Source organism: Galleria mellonella, unplaced genomic scaffold (assembly GCF_026898425.1).
Source record: "Galleria mellonella isolate WM207_F2 unplaced genomic scaffold, CSIRO_AGI_GalMel_v1 utg28, whole genome shotgun sequence".
Classification (NCBI taxonomy): domain Eukaryota; kingdom Metazoa; phylum Arthropoda; class Insecta; order Lepidoptera; family Pyralidae; genus Galleria; species Galleria mellonella.
This window is the reverse complement of record NW_026442064.1, coordinates 6485713-6507168: the sequence shown is the minus strand read 5'-3', so window position 1 is coordinate 6507168 and position 21456 is coordinate 6485713. Positions and strand designations below refer to the sequence as shown.

At 33.1% G+C, this 21456-nt stretch overlaps 1 protein-coding gene across 3 annotated transcripts in view; it reads right to left on the bottom strand.

Annotated features, from left to right (window-relative positions):
* Window positions 1-21044, bottom strand: part of LOC113517864 (bestrophin-4) — a 51486-nt gene extending 30442 nt beyond the window's left edge. For 2 of the 3 annotated variants that reach the window (XM_026902609.3, XM_026902617.3), the window contains exons 1-2: window positions 20606-21043; window positions 11611-11721 (exon numbers count right to left, since the gene is read on the bottom strand). In XM_026902609.3, the coding sequence (XP_026758410.1) occupies window positions 11611-11721; window positions 20606-20676 (182 nt within the window). In that variant the 5' untranslated portion in view covers window positions 20677-21043. Of the gene's footprint in view, window positions 1-11610; window positions 11722-20605 lie in introns of all 3 variants that reach the window. The other variant, XM_052895474.1, reaches the window with a different exon arrangement.
* Window positions 21045-21456: the final 412 nt, after the last annotated feature.

Sequence of the window (21456 nt, the reverse complement as noted above, 5' to 3'; positions counted from 1 at the left end):
TAGTAGATTCAATGTACATTTCATAACCTTATTATAAATTTTAATGCCCGTTCCCACAATAGACTTATTTTTTTTTAAACGATTCTTTAGAACATTTAACTTATATATACTTATGTCTTGTATTGAGATTGTGAACATGACAGTTTTTTGATACAAATGATATATATATACAAATGACAGGCCTTGCGCTTATACAAAATATTAGGCTATCGTTATGGATTTTAATCACACAATCATATTTGTTGCCTGGTTCTCAAACGAGAATATCTTGTCTTATGAGATACAACAGTTCACCAGGAATTAACCACAATAGTTTTCAGAGGGAACCGCGTGGATTTCAACCTATATTCAAGGTATATTTTAAAAACCATACGTCTCCGTTACTCACAATTCCCTGTTTCCTTTCGGAGATATTGTAACAAAAGTCTTAAACGTGACAGTCTTCACTCTCCTAGAGTTTCTGTCACTTCGGCTGGTAGAGGTGTGTACAAATCCTATTGGATTGAGTCCCAATATAAATTCTTTAAATTAAATTTGTGGTAAGCTTTATACGCAGATACTGCGCAAATTCTGGTCCACAAGTTTGTTACTTGGTATAAAAGGAAATCAATGGATATTCTGCATATAGAAGTGCTTGTATATGAAAACTGAATTGACACAGCAGGGTAGTTTAGAAAAATATTTTTAAATTGTGGCAGATTTGAGAGGAAAATATAGAGGAAATCACTGGATGGGTATCAAGTCTTGCATGCGGAAAGCGTATAAGATTACAAAATGATACAGAAACCTACATAGTTTGATGGAGATGACGATAAGGATATATTATGTATTAATTATAATCTAAATAATTATGACTATAGTGAAAAATCTTTCCTTATCGCATCTAAAGAACACGGTCTTGTCTTATTGCATAGTAATAATGTAAGAGAATTTACCGTTAGCTACAGATGAATGATCCTTTAATTACAATACTAAATGTATTGTTAAAATCTAAGTTATTTTTTATATTTTTTTTTTCATGCAAACGAGCTGATAGCCAACCGGACGGAAAGTGGTAACCGTCGCCTATAGACATAAATAGTACCACGGACATAACAGAGTATACTGTTTCGTATAAATATTCGTTTTGTATAAAAAATATCAAAATATTATTTGTTAAAAATATATTAGCCTATGTCCTTTTATTATAGGTTAGTAATTGTCGCGGACAAAGTGATGGAGACTTCAATCAATGTAGCTACGTATTCTGCGATAACTGAAGCGTGACAATTCTCTACATTTTTAAATAACTTGGGTTGTTAACGGTGTTTCCCATCATCGCATATAAATTTTAACTGTCATAATGTTTAACACAACTTTAGGGGTTTTATAAGTCAACACATATACGTCACATTATCTACATCTTTGGTTTTTAAAAACTCATTAAGATATTATATCAATGTACGTAATTAATTTATAAACATATTAATGGCTACCTAGTTGGAATTGTGAGAGTACAAAGAAACAGTTTGAGAGTTTAACAAAGGGAACAATATGTATGTCGCTCAGTATACGCTGTCTGCCAGCGTCGTTCAACGGACTTCAATTTAAAATTGCAAATTAAAATGTCAATAACATCGATGTGAGTTCAGGAAATATACTTTTGCATTGGTCATCATATGCGTCAAAAAGCAAACAAAATAATGTAAGCCCAGGAAAATGCGGTACATCTTCCATTCAATATGCCGGAAATCACTTTAACAAATGATATGACAAACGTGAAACCGGGATTTCCTTTGTACACGATTACAAGTTGCTACTGACATTTGCACAAACAATTGGTTTGTTGTTTAATTTCAGTATTCAACACAGAAAACGTAAGTAATAGGCTTTCCCTCCTGCCTAAACGTAAAGGAAATCATTCTTATAGATAAGGAAAGAAAACAAAATCATTAAAAAGGATATACTCGTATAGAAAAATTCAACAAAGAACGAATTAATATAGTAGTAACAAGAACAAAAAATTCTGTGTTATATATATAAGTGATATCTGGTATATTATATTACGTACCTACTAAAACAGCATCCAAATACTCATATGGGAGCTCTTTCGCTTATAGCGTTCTTACACAATATTTTCACAAAAGCAGCACCGAAATGCACTTTTTTTACAACACAGGGGGTAAATAAGCGTGCGGCTCATCTGATGGTAGGTGACTATCGTCGCTCATGAGCACTCGTAACACCGGAATTGTAGGTGTGCTGCCAGTCTTTAAAAAGGAATATAGTATTTTTTAAAAGTTACGATGTCATATCGGTCCAGAAATATAGGTATTGGGAGTATTTTTTTAATGGGTGATAATGACATGGTAACCCTACCCGCGCTATCGGTATACACCGGCGGGGCATCATTGAAGGATGATAGGTGAGGAAGAAGCAGGTCAGTCAGCTCATCGTGACAAATTTAACAAGAATTGTTCACGATGGTTTCCAGGGGGAACGACGTGGAGTTCGACCTAATAGGGACGTCAAACTCCATTGCTAACAACCCCTTTCCTCCCTGAAGGTATTGGGAGTTGATACCAAATTTTGGTTATACGTGGAAGAAATAGTCTTGAAAAATGTGCAATGGAAGATCGCCACTCATTTAGTTAGTCGCGATGGAACTTTAGTTTGTGCAGGTTGAACGATAGTGAAATTCAGCAGCAGGTATCAAACCGAAGGATTTCTTTTTTTACTTAATCTAAGATGTCCTACACAATGTTTTTACTAAAATAGAACTTAAATGCGTGCTTTTTCATTTCATTATTATGGAATATTTTCACTAATTATCATCATCTTCCTACTCTTATCCCAATCATTATTTGACGTCGGCGTAATATGTTTTTTGTCTATATTACAAAAAAATTTGGCTTATAGTTTTACGACCGGCCGCCTGCCTGACGTCAACCCTCTCTGGGAAAAAATATTTTCACTAATACATTTACCAAATGTTCAAACGGGCAATTTTTGTTTATTAGATTCCGTGTTTAAAAGTTCCTATTGTAACACTTATGGTTGGTACATCCTGATCAACTTTGGGTCATTATTTACTTAGATTTATCAGGTAATTGAAAATCTAGTTAATGATGATCGATGCTACGAAATGAAGATGATATCACCTCTACACAAATAGCGATGGGCTGTGCAGTGAACACATAACAAAAACATGCTCAGTAAACAGGTTGTAGTACCGAACGGTAAGTAAAAAATGAACGATATTTGTGTAGGGGTCATCGCGCACTGATAGCAAAAATTTATATATATATATATATATATATCTGTCATATCTGTCTCCCATTAGCTTAGTCAGAAACAATGAAACGCCAAATGCTTCGATTTAAACAGATCTCTTTCGCTTTCTTTACGTTCATCAAAATTTTCATACACACTCGCCGGTTATGGGGACTTTTAATTTAGTCCTTTTTCAGCACCTCGCTTATTTGGCCAACATATGACTGTTTATAATGTATGTATAGTTCGGTATGGAATGTAATAATACTCATGTATCTTTTCCCTTTAAAATAACTTTTATCGACACCAGAAGGAAATTTATAGTTACCTATGAATATAATAATGATAATACAAGTTTTTAACCACAACTTTATCTACATGTAAGAGATTTATTGATCGATTATAATAAAAAATTGCTTATGTCCCTCTTCATTCGTGTTTCTACGTGCATTTCAAATTTCATGACGAATAGTTGAACCATTAAAATGCCTATAAAATTTTTATAACATGGCAAGTTCCGACATTGAATAGACCACTCCATTCTTTCTCGTGGGTGTGGTTTGAGGAAAATTAATTGTCGAAGGATGGGCAGCAGCGTTCCTTTTTAAAACATTAAACGCTAACTGCGGTTGTCAAGCCACTTGCCAAGTGTGGCAATTACTGGCTATATTCCCCAAAGAGGAGGCCTATGTCCAGCAGTGTACAGTTAACGGCTGATATAATGATGATAATATAATTAGATACTAGTGTCTTACCGCAACTTCGTCCGCGTGACCGGGAATTAACCTATGTCTTTTTGCATCCTACTCCATCTTTTACCATGCTACGTATATATATCAAAGTTCAAGATTGAGTCTTAAAGTTTCAAGGGGTAAGAAATAAACAAACTGCATGCCATATTTATGATATTAATTATTAGGGACAGTACGGATTCCCATTATAAAATACTTAGACCAGTTACGTGCAAACATGGTTTCATAAGTAGTTTATATGAAATAAATCGTTTTGTGATTAGTAAATGTCCCACCTGTTCTATCAGTATGAAGGCAATACTTGACATACTAAACGTGACTATTTAACACTATGCCTGTCGACGGACGCAACATTCCAAGATGATAAGAGAATAACGAAATTCTTTCTTAACGAGGTTTTACATAAAGTAGGTACACTTTAATAGGTATAAATGGCTACTACTGGGCAGTTGTCTTTATCGACAAGAAGTAAGTACAGCTAATATGTCTTTATTAAGAGTTTAGGTCTCTTAAATTAAGGTATTGTTTCTTTAGACACTTTTTCATAACAGGCCGAAAGATTGGAACCAAAAAACATCTTCTACATGATACATAGATATCTGATACAGCTGTCTCCCATTAAGCGGTAAGTATAGTAGGCATGCAGGTGGGGAAAATGAATTATTAGTAATAGGACTAGAGACCCCATTGCTAACAATATACCTTATCAGATCGACCTCTACGTGGATCCCCCTGCAAACAATCTTGATTGTTTTTGTATGAATTCAACACTATGGGCCAACTGACCTGCTTTCATCCACACCTATCATCCCTCACTGGTCCTCTATAAGTGTCAAGCGCAGGCGGCGCTATTCCATTATCATCCATTAAAAAAAAGTAGCCATGCAGATAGGCAGAAATAATGGAACGTCAAATGCTTAGATTCAAACAAGCCGTTTTCGCTTCCTCCACATTCATCAAACTTTGCAAACACGTTCGCCGGTTACGGGTACTTATAATTTGACCCTTCGTCAGCACGTCGTCTATAGGTGGATATATATCCGTCTAGGGCACTCCCTGCCGGCATCGCCATTTATTCTTGATCAAAAAATTTCTTTCGTAATTCTTTTTTCATCCACCCCCTCCAAATTGCCAAACCAACGCAACAATCCTATTTTCGATTTTTGTCACTAATTCGTCTTTCAGTCCACACTTTTCTTAATGTGGATTAAAGAATGGTGGATTATCCTTCTCTTATCCTATAATCACAGCGTGCATAATCACACTGTTTCTCACTCTATCTTTACATGATTTTTCGATATAACATACAATAAACATTATTTAATATCTTTTTTCATAACTTTTAGTATCATCATAGATCATGAGTAAGTATTATTTTGCTAGTTTAAGCGGAGAGGAATTTTGAACGAATAAGCAATCTGCATCAATACAATTACAATCTAATAAAGGAGTTAATAAAAAATAAAATCTTTTAATAATCTACTGTAACCATTAGACTGTTTTGTTCCTTTCTTTCAAATTGGGAACTAAGTGTAAAAGAAAGAGACAAGACAGTTCAATAGCTAAAACAGGTTTATGAGAGGTTTGACGTTTTATAGTTAATCGGGTAAATATGTACATGTAGATACAAATTATGTACTGTTTGACAGCGCACTAAGAATGCAACGACTGCACTTTATCTTCAGGAGGTCATAAGAGGGAACTGAAAAACAGTATACCTGAATAAAAAACAATCTAATTCTTAAAAAAATTCACAATATGCTAGTTTGTGCAAGAGAATGAAAACTTGAAATAAAATTCCAGCATGGCAAAAGTAAGTTTCTCGTTATTTTCTCGTACCATATAAGACGTTAATAGGTCATAGACTGGATCTATTGTGATCATTATAACAACCCTATAACATTCCACTACCCGTAAAAAAGGATTTTAATAATGCTGGCCAGGCAAAATAAAACTTTAAAGTATGCTTTTATAAGGTTTTATTTGGAGTATTTCTTTGTACATAGCAAATAAAACTAATTCTTCTTCGCGATGCGACCATACTGTCTGCTGTAGATAAAGTTTGAACGCCCATACAACATCATGCACATAAAAACATCAATACAACTTACAATATCTAAACACATAAAGCTGACTGCAAATAAATTTTGTTTTATTGTCAATTATGTTCGAAGTCATAAGTGTATGTGATTTAAATGATTGTGACTGCTATATAAAGTACTACAAATGCAATACAATCAATAATAGAGTAGTATTTATAGCCTTCTGGAGGAAAAATGGAGCATGCAAACTGCAAGGTCAGCCTTGTTTGAAAAGTTTAGCAAGGCGTTCTTTGTAAATCTAATAATCCTAGGAATTATTATTGTCATTCATTATGCGATATGCAAGCAGTGATTTTCCTTGTGTCCTTCTGTTATTCTTTTAGATTAGCACGTATGAATAGTTTTATGATTACGACTTATTTATTTTGATGGCCGTTGCAAACGTGAAGCCTCAATAAAAACAATCAAAAATATCAAATTAAAAATTTACCATAAACCTTTGAAGTAACAATTTATTTCCATGTAAATGACAGTCGATACCTAAATGATTGACTAATATAAATTACAATCGAATTGATGGATTTATTTTACAACCCGTATCTATATGAAAGTTCATATATCTATATATCAACATTTACCAGAGGACGACTTTGAATAGGAGCCCTATATGTTATTATATAGGGCTCCAATTGAGTCCTATATATTATTCATGAATTCAGTTCACGGCTTTGTCGTCTTCATATGTAGTTGCAATTTCACTTCCATCCTTTAAATACACAGCCATACACGCACAGATGATTTGCGACAATAACATGAGCAAGTCAGAGATATGTATGCAGATCACTTGTATACAGCACATCCCAAAGAAAATCTTTACTAAACTAATTTTACTGCTGGTAACTAGTATTCAATCAAATAAGATTCATATCTAATAAGCAATGTCACGTGAGCAAAATATAAGGTTTCAAAGTTTATCAAAAATTAAAAATACCTAATAATATAATATCGTTTTATTAAGAGCACACCAATAGCAGCGATGGATATTATATTGAATCTACTTCCACTGCATATAATGATTGAAAAGGAGGTAAGAAAGGAGTTTCATATATAGCAGAAGGCAGAATTTTGAAAAATATTATGCCACTTCCAAATCACACAAAAATGGAAGTCGATGAAGACTTGAACACGTACATGGATATGAAGTGTGATAAAATAACATTAAAGTAAATTTTCAAAAGGAACTTTAAATTTTATATACCACAGACAGAAGAGTGGAAACATGACCCACCATCTCTTATAGAGACTAACCTATATTGATATGGATAGCTCCAAAATAGCAAAAGGTATTGGAGCTGGTATCTTTTCATGCGTAAGTGAAATAAGTTAAAGCGCAGGGAAATACTCTTCTATTTTCCAAACAGAAATGTACGCTGCCACCTGTGCGTATATGAATTTGGATTTGATTTGAAAAACAAAAATATCTATATATTAAGTGACAGTTAAGCGACTATCAATGCATTTGTATTAACAAGAGTGAATTCAAAGTTAACTTTAATACATACTATTCAAAACCTAAATAATTTGGGTAGGCACAATAGGTTTAGTTTGGTATGGATCCTTGGACATTAAAAGTAATGAAAAGGCCGATGAGTTGGCTAGAAGATCAGAATAAAAAATTATAGTTTCTGTACAATATGTCGCACTTGTGTAAGTGTCGTTAACTATGCTTTTGAAGAGTATGCTAAAACAGCAAAAGAACTTTGAAGGGTCTCAGGCATTATAAAAAGTACTTAATCGACATGGCTGAGGGATAGTATAAGCTCATCTATAATGGTGGCAGACAACAGGCAAGACTCATAATGGGTGCCTTAACTGGACATATGCCAGTAAGATATATACTATACAAGATGAGTATATATTCGGACATGTATGGTATGTATATGATTGTGCTGTAAGGGATCCATGGAAGTTCTGATTAGATATACAACTGTGCTTTGTTGGCAAGTATGCGTACGAGTCTACGGAGAACGGCTTATCCAAAGTTCGAGACTATAGATATCTTAAATCGCGGGATATCGTAAATGGAATACATAGGATTAATAAAACAATAGTATAAGATAGGAGGAAGCACAAAAGATCCCAATGGGTCGACGTGCAATGGCTTTGCTGATCCCATACAGAAATAAAAGATAATATGATTTTATACTATTAAAAGAATAATACGGTGTAACCACAAAAATACTTTAAAATGCTGTTTATTAAAACATTGTTTGGTCGGTGAATAATGTTTATTTGTAATTTTATGTGCCAAATAGATTAATTATAATACAATTTATTACTTAAACCATTTTATATTTTTAATAAGAAGTTTTCTTTTGTTCAATCATAAATAGACGTTATGCTTTTATGGTTAGGCGGATAATGTTTACTAGATAGTTATACTTATACATACATAAGTAATTATAAATTGTTAGGAACTGAAAATAAAATTAAGTTCCGTTTTAGTTATGAATACAGATAAAAAATTTGATCTGTGATTGATTTATAGGCACACATCTCAAGTGCACTTATAAATTACAACTAACACTAAAAATCGTAAACAATGAAGATAACAATGATTAATTTATTAATTTATTTATTTATTAAATCCATTGGGTGAGCCTTACAGTCTTCCAATACGCTCACCCAGGAAAGCATGAGTACAATTACATATAAAAAGGAATATTACACAAAAAATAACAAAAATAATATAAAAAGATTTAACTCAAACAAAAAAACGTCTGAACACAAATACTCTGTGGTCACCTGACGAAACTCCAGCAAGTTGGAGCCAGCAATATATTAATTTTTATCATTAATTTTTCAGTGTACGAAGTTACATCTAAAACCAAGAGTCATACTACTTAAATGAAAGACAAAAAACAGCTTTATTCGTGGAAGCTTGGAGCTTGAACTAAACCTGTGTTACAAGTTGCTATGTCCGATATAGCGAGTAACACATACAGTTATCATAATATGGTACAAATAAGATTCAGGAGGTATTCATGACAATTTTTCATTCTATTGAGAATAGAATACTAGTTGACAGCACATCAAATCTATCAGTATTCAGTTCGGCTTGCTTTAATAAAATTTCAATTCATCTAGTTTTGCTGTTTCGAGCTATACGTCAATTACCTAAATACACGCTTAACGCAATTTGACTTCCAACTATGGTGTACTTCATTCATTGCCATTACTGAGGTCTACCGTGTATTATGTTAAAAACTGCAGTCCATGATGGATGCATTATTTTATAAAACATTTATGTAAATTTCGACTAGGATTATATTAATATATAATTAAAACACGTGATTTATGAAAATAAATCCGTTATAAAATCGCGAGTAAGTAAGTAAGTAAGAATAGACTTTAATAATAACATAATATTTTAAAAATTAGAGGTTTAGGTCGGAATTAGATCTTGGAACCCCCGGACTACCCCCGGACGCGGGTATGCGTTGTCAGAATGGGCTGTTGCTATAAACAAAGTGGAAGTAATTAATTAACAGACAAGTATAGCGCTCGGGTATTGTGAAGATAACATAAGTATGTGTCGCGACCGTAAATCCTTTGTAATATTTTTGGCTTCACTTGAGAAGAACTAAAATCTTCACGACTCTTAGCGGAGACTTTTTTTTAATATAATTATAATAGAATGGTAATCCCCACCTGCCCTTTCAATATATGCTGACCGGGCACTAATAAGAATTGAAATGAGGTTAGTTAACCCATCTTAACGAATTTAACAAAAAATAATCATTATAGTTTCCAGGAGGAACTCGATGGATGTCGTTAGTTTCTGTTATGAACAATTCCGCAACATAAATCGCAGATATTCTCCATCATCTTCACGATTAGTGTAGCATATTATGTTGTCTATGGTGTAGCTATAGCATGAAGTGAAGGTCTGACGATTGAGTGATCATATAATACCTCTCGTAATATACGAATAATTGCTTTTTGCTGCTTCTCTGTGGTGACGTTTGTGATCTAATCCGGAATACTTAATTGAATTCATCGCACCATTTTTTGCTTGTGCTACGTCGCCATCTTTCTATGTCTCATTACGCATCCCATTTGTAATTATCATATTATGTAAAAATACACATAAATATAATAGATAATTTCTATTATATTACAGTATTTAAGTAGTTGTTATGTGCTGTACTGTTAATAATTTAAGGTCACTAATACAATAACATTGACATTCTTTCAAACAATGTCGATGGATTTTGCCAAATCGGATTTCACGGCACTCAATACTGAAGATTAGCATAAACTGTAATGTTTCTAACATTGAAAAGCATTTTAATACAATTAATAAAGCGATTTTCCAACTTATTTTTAAATATACCCCTCTTTATTTTTCATTTTTCCCTTTCTTTTTATATCACTTTAAGATCTTTTCAAAAAGGGTATTAAGAATTACTAGAATACAGTAACACAAGACAATACAATTCTGAGTACTTGAGATTCTATTATCACTCTCGTACACCATCCTTTAAACCAAAACACTTGCATGCAAACATTAGTGTAATAATATGAGTGGGACAGAGATGTTCAAGCAAAATCTCCTTGTGGTAAAGTCTAAATTTCTGATTTAATTTATCTTTTGTAGATACAAATATATCTTATAGATATAGAAAATCAATGTTTATTCCCGATGGGACAGTTTTCGAGCAAGCTATCTCGTTGTTTGGTATATTACTCCCAAACCAATCTGTTGTGAATTAAGAAAATTACTAACTGCGAATTAATCTATTGTGTATAATTTTCCAATAACGTTGAGCGTGATTTAATTTCGCATTAGTGTTTGATCTGAGGAATTTATGGACTGTAAACACACGTTACGATTTTTTTTTCAATTATAATTCATATAATTTATTTGATTGTGTTCGTCAATTAAACTTTTTGTATCATAAAGTAGCGGCTTATTTAATTGTGCAAAAACTATTATTATGTTCGAGTCGGTATGTACTCCTCAGTTGCCCAATTAGTTTAATAAATTAAAATATTATATTCATTCTTTGGAAGTCGTAAAAGACGATATGGAATTACGTGCAATACATGTGCAATAGATTAAAAGTTCAAAATAAAACCCTATACCAATTCACCTGGCCTACGTCGCCAGGTTATATCCTGTAGACTTACCATGAAATGATTTCCGAAATTTTGGGGACGAACGAAACAGAATTTTGATGTTAAAATTACATAATACATGCCGTTTAACATTATTAAAAATGTTAAAATATCGTTCCTCTGGACTATTAGAATAGGATTTATGATGTACGAAATGTTAAGCTCCATTTACTGGCTCGATTTCGGTACGAACAAAAACTCGTGTTTTTGTTTATACCGAAATCGAGCCCGAAAATTCGGAATTTCATTTCATGGTAGACCACCTGTTTTCATGGAAGGAACTTCATACGCAGTAGTGGAACGTTTATAAATCTTAAAATTAAGAGTAATACATAACTAAAATTACATAAAGTATGTAAAACTATTGTTACTTGCTAACTTACCTCTGTTGCTCTTCTGTAAGGGCAAATCGATATAATAAGTTGATGGTATAATAGAGTGTGAGATATGCTAGTAGTTCCCGCCACACCAGCTTGTAAACACTCCCCCTCCATCTGAAAGAAATAAGAGAAAACAAAATTGTACTATTACGCAGTTATTCTGTGGTGCTGTTGTAGTGACGCTTCTTATATTTTCGCTTATTATATTTCGATCTATTTTCGCTTATTATATTTTCAGTAATAAAAGCAATAACGACCATGAACTTGTTATTTGTGAATCTAAAAGGTTTGCGCTTATTCTAAAGGCGTAAACATGAAGTCCGCTTCCATAACCTCTTAAGAATAATGGTAGACCTTCATAGTCCCGAAAGTAGTAGAACATATAAAAATATATAAGAGTAGGCGAGGCCATCAGATTTTTTATAATTAAAACTTTCTTGAGTTATATCCAAATATTTTCGATTTGTATATTGCACGGTGTATCCATATTGGACTAACAACTTATAAAAAAACAAGGATATTAAATAATAAGTTCGAAATAGATTGAAATCAAATAGATCAAGCAGGATTACCATTTCACTTCTGTTAATTAAAAAAACAATATCTTCCTTATTTTTATCTCCGGAATATAGATATAAGAAATTAGGACAATAAACACAGTACATCAAGTCCAAAGATAATTTGAAATATAAATAGATAATGTTTTCAAATGTAATCAATGAAGAATGTCGTCTCGATTTGGCCTCGTTTGCAATATTAAACTTTCTTTCATTGGTTATCAAATGCAATAATTGTGTTTTGTGGCGAAACTAGGAAGAATGCTATCGTGTTACCACATCGAGGCGTAATGTCGGCACGCACAACCATCTCGTCAAACGAAATCGCCCTTTCTGTTAATAAAAATATTGCTGCCGTTTTAAACTTTTAATGAGATTTCTAAATTAAATTAAAAAGAAAACTTGGTAAATATTTTTTTCCACCTTATACAACACTTTTTTATACGACGATTGGGCCATGAAGAGGGCTATGGACTCTTTTTATATCAGGAGAGGTAATTCTTAGTAATGAGGATGTTAATCCCCATATATTGCTATATATTCTTTTAAGACAATATCCAAGCAGTTACTCCTGGAAACCATCGTGATTAATTTCTAGTGACTTGCCACGACGGGCCAACTGACCTAATCGTTTCATCCGCATCGTTTCATCCTTCAGTAGTGTACTGCCATTGTATACGTTAGTATAAGCGGGTGCGTTCCATTTACACCCCTTAACATCTTAATGATTTAACCAACACTATTAAAATTTGGTTTATAGGTATATGTATATCCTATAGGGTACATACTATATATACCATATGGGATGGAAAAGGTTAGAAGGTTGTTAGGCTTAGATTATATAGATAGAGTGTTTCCATACAAATACTTCGAGAGAAGCGGGTCAACTTTTTCATACAATTTCGCGTGATTAATAGTTATGGGTGTTTCCTTTATAACTTCTATATTTATTTTGTTTCATAATTTTTGCATGGTTTTAATGCGTTAAAACTAATTTTATTTATTAAATAATTAAATATAGATACGTCAAGATACATTATGCGCGTAAGTATATAGAACATAGATAAGAAAACGAGTCAGCTAATTCGACAAGTAGCTGACAAAAAGTTGACCCGTTTTTGAGACTCGATGCTCTATCTACATAATCTAAGGTTATAGGTTACTTTTGTCCTGATCAGTGAACATATACCGTTCACGGTCACGGACCAAGTTGCAGGTAAAAGTTATAAACTTTTCTATCCGTGTTAGACCGAGGTGGGTCGGCAGTAAAAAATAATATTCAGGCTTTTTAACAAGATATAATGTTCATATTACTGTTTCTTCTACTTATTCATGAGTTGATACTGTTTGTAGGTAACTTAATTTTTTGTGCAAGGCAAAATGCAAACCTGTTTGTTAATGACGATCACAAAGTTTTTTACATGCCAATAAATTCCAGTTTTATGAGAATTACTTTTTTTTTTTGTTTTGTAACCTATTGTTTTCCACATTTCCTGTCCAGATTACTTATCATGCCGTTGTTAGCAAAGATGTACCTAAGTGTTTATTATTTTATTTTTCGGATTGTGATTAATTTTTTTTTTATAATGTTGAACTTATCGTTTCTATTACTTTTATCGAACTATATACCTACGAGCCGATTGTGCATCGATGTTTTAGCTATTAGAAAGTCAGTCAAGTCTATTCAGGCAATATTCTGAACTAGCTGCACACTGCGGCTTTGTCACGCAAATAAATTATTATTTGATACCATAAATTATAAAATATTGAGTATAATAAAATTAATTATATAAAATAATAATAGGTATAAAATTAGTAACTATATGAAAATAAATGTTTAAAAAATAAAATTCTACAAAACCTATTTCTTTTTTTATCAGAACTTCAAAATGCTCTTTGATACTAATAGTACCTATTAGATATAGTTACTTTTGGCATATGTGATCTCTTTATGGCTATGCTATATATGTTTGCTAAAAATGGCATACCTATACCCTTATGGAATGGAGAATTTTTCCTTTACTCTGGCCGTGATCCGACTAGTCACATGAGCCGTTCAGAGGTTACGGAATCGGTTAACGCACAATCGAACCCACATGTACAGTGCAATGGTTTCCTACACACAGAATACTAAATTAGAAGCCGTCAAAATTCGTCAATGCGACCTTCTCAACAAACCTTGCATGGGATACTTGAGGTGCGAGATTACTAATTACTGTATCAGTGTCAACCAGCCTTGTAACAAAGTCCATGATACTAATAAGCGATTGCTAAATCAATCTAAACTGGATTGATAATGACAAACAATTCCGAGGTAAAAAAAATTATACGACAGGTCCGTGAATCAGATAAAAATTGGATTACATTTTTATGTAAAACGTGATTCCTAATAAAAAAAATTATAGAAAGAATTTGTAACAGCAATCTGCATATGTTATAGAACAAGTTTGATTTTTTTTTTTGTTTAAACACTTATAGAACGGTATCATTAATTAAAATTATATGCAACTAAAGAACTTTCTTTCGTAGATCCGTAGCTAGTGACGCAATGGCAAGGTGTCATTTTAGACAAACGCATCAGAATATATATATATATATATATATATATATATATATATATATATATATATATATATATATATATATATATATACATACTAGCTGATTCGGCAAACATTGTTTTACCATATATATAATTTCGAGAACTATATGAAAACATGAAAATTTATCGTACTACAAATTTGAAGTTGTATTTTTCAATGCTAAATTATAATAAAACAAAAATAAAAAAAAATAGTCATAAAAATAAAAATAAACGAGGGGTGGGTCACCCTTATCATTGGGGGGGTATGAAAAATAGATGTTGGCCGATTCTCAGAACTACCCGATATGCACACAATCCAAGCGTGTTTGGGAAATAAAAATTTTTTAACTATGTAGATATATGATCAACTAGCTGTTTTCCGCGGGTACGACTGCGTGAATAAATATACATATTAAGTGTCCTGTGTTATGTTGATTATAACCTACTAGTGTCATCATTATCATCATCATCATCATCACGTCAACAGTTAACTGTCTACTGAGGGGGGAAAGGGATTGTTAGTAATGGAGACTGAGAATCGCATTGCTAGCAATATACCCAACCAGGTCGACCTCCTCGCGGTTCCCTCTGGAAACTTTCATGGTTAATTCCTGTTGAATTCATCATGATGGGCTAACTGGCCTGTTTTCATTCTCATCTATCACCCTTCACTGGTGCTCCGCCAGCGTATCCCGTTAGCGCAGGCGGGGGTTACCATACCATTTTCACCCATCAAAAAAAAAAATAGCACTGTGGTTTCTCTATCATTAATAATCTCTTCCCCCCACGAAGGTGGGGTTACCATTCTATATTCAGCAGTAAAAAAAGCTTTACTTAGTTTGAAACTAAACGATACTGTACAAAATATCCTGTAATTAAATACCCATATCTTTAAAAATAATAAATAAACATCACAGGACATATATAAAACATATTCACGATATACAACGTAAAACATTAAGAGTATATGAGTAAGTCCATATCAACCTACATATTCGAAATGTTTTACGTCTACAAATGCAAATTTATTTTCAATGGTTGGTACCATAGTGTACATATTATATATAATTATTTCAATACAGCAGTGAAATAATTGTTCAAATCGGAATACACATAATGTGCAATCAATCATTTTGTTTGAAGCACGTAGGAAAAATTATTTGTTATATACTGTCCCCAATATTTTTATACAATATCAGCACTATGATGACGCTGTTGTGTGGCAAAAACTTTTTATTGCGAAACAAAATTTGCTTGTATACTCGCTAACCCGCGTTCCCGATTAAAATATTTTCAACTAGCATTTACACGTAACTTTGCATGACTTCGACAGTTTCACTGACTAGGATAAAAAAATATTCTATATGCTTATCCATTCCGTATAGTATCTGTACAACAAATTAAGTAGTAATTGGTTAAACTGTTTAGGCGTTAAGAGGTAACGAAGAAACAAACAAATTCACTTTCACATTTATAATATTAGTACATTATGTACAAGTGAGAGATATTTTATTGTACATGATACTTATACGAGTTCACGATTGAAGATGATTTTTTGCAGAGTGACCTACATACCGTGTTCATTCGTGGCAATTATCTAAGATTTTTTTTTTATTAATCTTGTCTTTGAGTACCCAGTATCGATAAAAACATGTGCCAAGATTGTTTACTAAATATACTTAGTAAAAGCAAACCGCTTGAGTAGTGACAGAATCGAGTTGTCCAGTCTATGGTGCTAGCGGTCGTTTTTGGGGTGACTTAGTCATTGCAGGCTGTTGCAGGTTTTTTAGCCGGAAAGGGCACACGGGTGGAGGATGAAACGATAAGAATGGGTCAGGTCAACTTCAGGTTCAACGTCAAGAACTAAATATTAACCACGAGGTAAATCTTCGCTAGGGGATGCACGGACGTCGCGCACACACACAAAGAATATGTTTTAATGAATGATAGTGGAATACCGACTGTACTACCGCTACATATTGGCGGAGTACAAGTGACCAATTAAAAAATTAATCACGATAGTTTATAGTTGGGAATGAGCGGGTATATTGTTAGTAATGAGATGTGACCTAGTCCAACAATATAACCTTCCAAAAGAAGTCTCCGTTACTAACGATTTCTTCCCCCGACAACTATTGCTTTGCCTTTTTATTGCAAGTAGATGGAGACAATTATGATTTTAGTGAAAAACTGCCTACTGAGTCTTACACTGCGTGTAAAACACAGGCCAGAATATTGGCCTAAGTTTGTGTTGCATAAAGGCATCAAAACACGTATTGCAGCTGCGTTGTAGAAATAGATAGCATACGACTGTGATATACCACATGACCCACACAAAACTATACCATAATCTCAGCAGTACGTGACTATATTTACTGATATTTATATTTTCCATACAAATGCAATTACACGGGTAATTGTTATCATATTAGTCATGAAAATATTGTTTACTGCAGCCGCAATTCAATAATAAAATTTAAATAACAAATAAGTATTTAACTTTGGTTGTCACTTGTCACTTCACATTGAAATCACTGATGCGAGAAGAACAAAAGATAGCATATTCATAATTTATTAGATAGATAAGTAGGTAAGTAGTCGTAGGCTTTTTACATGGAGATTGAAAGTAAGTGTACTACTGTGTAATGGGTCTCCCCTTCTTTTCCCGCGGGCGTCGTAAGAGGCCACTAAGGGAACTTAATGTTCAAGGGATGGGCAGCAGCGTCCTTTTTAAAACATCACCAAAGCTGAACTGCTGTTGCCAACCCACCTGTTGTGCGTGGCAATTACTGGCGAAACATCCTTATGGGATAGGCCCAGTGTAGGATAGGATATTCAGCAATGTACGATTAACTGCGGATATGATGATGATGATAGAAAATTCTGTTTTAAATTAGAATAGATCTGAATAATACAAAAATATGAATTTCAGTATCAACACAAAAAAAATCCGATTTCAAGCGGACAAAACTAGTTATTTTTGTTTAAAAACTAAACTACTAAATAGATTTTGATGAAAATCCTTTAGGCTCAACTTGAAAGTGTATCCTTTTAGATAAAAAGAAAAATAATTTTCCAAATCGCTTTATAAATAACGGAGTACTGAACCTAAAAAAATACAACCATCTCCTCCTTTGTTAATGACGGTTGAAAACTGTTTAACAATACAATGTGCTACGGGATATGTTTTCTGGGTCTATTTTCATTGTAGTACAGGGGCATCATAATGACACAGAATGGCGTACTAAGCTCTCCACAAAGGTATCTAATTATGTACGAGTATTAATAATATTGCCTCCTATCAGAATAGAATATTCTCACGAATACTGCATATTCCTAAATTCTATTCACTTTTTTAACTTGTATCAACATCGCAAAAATAAAAGTAATTTGTTATACAAAATTTAAGAGCGTTAATGGGCTGAATTTTCCCTCTACATTTACCATTAGTAAAATAATAATTCAGAATATTTCTAAATGACCTTGATACTTGGCATGTGCTTAGTAATTTTACAGGAATTCCAGATGTTTCTAATTGTATATCTTGACACTAAATAATCAATTACGGAACATTTAGTTTGGAATCCGAATCAACTAATATCGTCCCACGCAGTGTTGTGGTATTCTTTACAAAATAGATAATATACTGCCTTTAATGGTTGAGAGCGTTTCTTTAGAACGGCTTAAAAATCTGGAAATCATAATGGGATAAGATGAAAGTTTACATGGTTAGAATTATGACAGGAATCAATTACAAAAAAAGAGAGTTAAGTGCATGAGATAGATTTATATTTTTTAAATGACACCAATATTTAATAACATATCACTTTCAACTATAATAAATCGCACTTTCTTTCGTTTGATGTAAATAGAAAACAGCAGCTTGTATAAAAGTACCAATTCTCTTATAATAGGCCTCATTTCCCAGGCTCTCACAATAGTAACGTATACTGATAATCCAAGTTCATATAAAACGTCAAAGCAATGATCCGAAACAGCATAGAATTACGTGGACTTGAATAGTATTGGTGTAAAGTAAACAAAGTGAATGCAACTAAAACGAATAAAATGTGAGCTGTGTATGATTTATGTGCGATACTAAAAACTTTTAGAGGCATTGGCATTCCTTGACATCCAGAGATTAGAGAGCTGTTAATAATAATAGACCTACGAATTGGACAACCTGAATTAAGCTTTCAATAAATACTTACCTATCAGAGGTAAGCATTTATGGAAAGCTTAATCCAAATATCTACAACTTAACTACTTATATATAGTTACAAGTTTATTGGAATTTTTGTGAATTAGGTATTACAATAAATCCTGCCTCTTGCCTATTTCCATGCTTGAATTCTAAAAAGAAATTGTTCAAGTGATTCACATTGATTCCTTATATACTTGCGATTTATAGATCTGCATTATGTTTTGCTTCACTAACATTATTAAATCAGTATATTTGGATAAGTATTTACAGGGGAAATAATAATACAAGGTGAAATTGAATTTATTACCATCCTAAAGGAGCGTTCAACCGATAAAAGACATTTTTCAGCTAACATTTCTTTGGGAAAACCAAAGAAAGTGAGAACAAAATTAGAGCCTCCTATAATATCACGGTGTATCCAACTTTCAAATAGGTAGTTACTTTTGCATAATGATCAATTTTGTTGATAGAACACTCTCTTAAATAGATGCCACATTATCACAAAATAGATATCTTCCTGTACAAATGATTGTCAAAAATAATATTTATTTGTTATGAATACTGCAACTTTCATTAAATCGAAAATACAATATAGAATTTTAAGTAGTTATTAAGTTTATTGTTTAAGTGATCTTGAAATTTTTAAGTAAAACATTTACTTGATTTTAATCAATGAATTATATAGGTGGGTCTAATTAAAATGCCCATCCCCATGACAGACTTACAACAGGTTTGGCTACAATAACTTTTTTGTATTGTTACGGGGTGAACAAACTGGCCCTGTTATGTATCTAGTTCACATTCATAGTAAAAATTGTTTTCATTGTGACATATTGCATTTACCGTTCGGTTGTTAGTTTGCGAATATAAACAAAATAAATATGTGTCGCCATTGAGACTAGACATAGCGGTACAAAATCTTAACTACACCATAGTGAAACTGGATTCTGGTTTATACTTATTTAAGTAAGATAAATATGCATGGAATACTTTATGTATGACTAAATTGGTATTTAAAAATCCTTCACAAACATTAATTATCTACTGAAATTAAGAATTAATTATTGTAGAAAAATATTAATGTATAGCAATTAAGACTTGATGATATTGGGAATATCCGGTAAATATTATAGTATACTCAAATGTTGATCATTCTAAGAATCTAGTAGGTAGGTACTTAGGTACTTAGTGATATCTTTTAATGATCGAATCAAGTTTTAATCGATTGGTACCCACATGTGTCACGGTTACTTTCGCCACATTTCGTTGCCAGGGCCAAGCGAACAACGATCACTGACTGAATCGATATTAGCTCGCGGCGGGCAAGTCACATTCATCACCTCGCCCCAGAGGCTCCAAGGTCACTTTTAATAGTTTTGATCCTCGCAGTCTCTTATACAACTACTTATTTATTAACACACTTTCAATTGACAAGCAGGGATAAATATTGTTATGGAAAATAGCGTTGTTTTATAAAGCATTGCCTCAATGGTTCGACAGAATAAGGGTGCTATTGTTAATAGTATATAATATTTAACTCTGCACACACTTCGTTATGAGAAATGAGTAGACGTCGCCCAGAACAGCTGTTTCGCATGCGTCGACCCGGGGCTGTCTTCGGCGATTCCAAACTGACAGATGACTATTACTTACTTGCAAAGGATCCTCCAAAAACAACCAAAACTGCTGCCATTTGGAACTTCACCAGCGTACGATATAGTCATGTCGGGTATAGCTTAACACACTATAAAATTAATATTTATTTATACACACACACGTTTTGTTGGCGCGAGCTTGAAACGAGACACACGCGGAAAATTAAATACGTTTTAGAAAGTAATAAAAAGTTTTATTCTTTAGTTACTAGGGAAGGTGAAGGGAAGTTATTCTCTAAGGATTACACTTGTTTAGTCACATTCTGGTGATGTGTTACACACTGCCTTCCCCGGATTGTTATGTTGCATGAAGGAAAGGCGCACGAAAGCACCGTCCGTGCAGCAGCGATCACTGTGACTGATGAATGATACCTTGCCTGGCATGTTGCTCAAGTTACTCGCTGTTTGCTCATGCGTATAACGCGACTCGGCGCGGGCGCAGCCCCGCAGGTTCTATACTTTTATAGCAAGCCTGCTATTTTGACGATATTCTCCAATAGATGTCGTTAATAAGTAAGAAAACTACTTCGATCATGCAGTAAATATGAGGATTGGAATTTATTTAATGTTGTAGGACTTTCAACTTCAACCTATCAACATGAAAACAATAGCCTCGTCAATATTGATAATAGGGAACGTCGCATGGACAACTGGGGTCACCGACCATTAGGTTTTATGGGGTTTGGGTGACTAACAACAGTTTTATTATTCCTTGTAAGTCATACCTACTTACTCTTATGTATTTGTAAATAACATGGATATACCTAAATTGATTGTGAGTAACAACATATCAAATGGAAATAAAATGTTGTTATATTATATATATATATATATATATATATCAGGGGG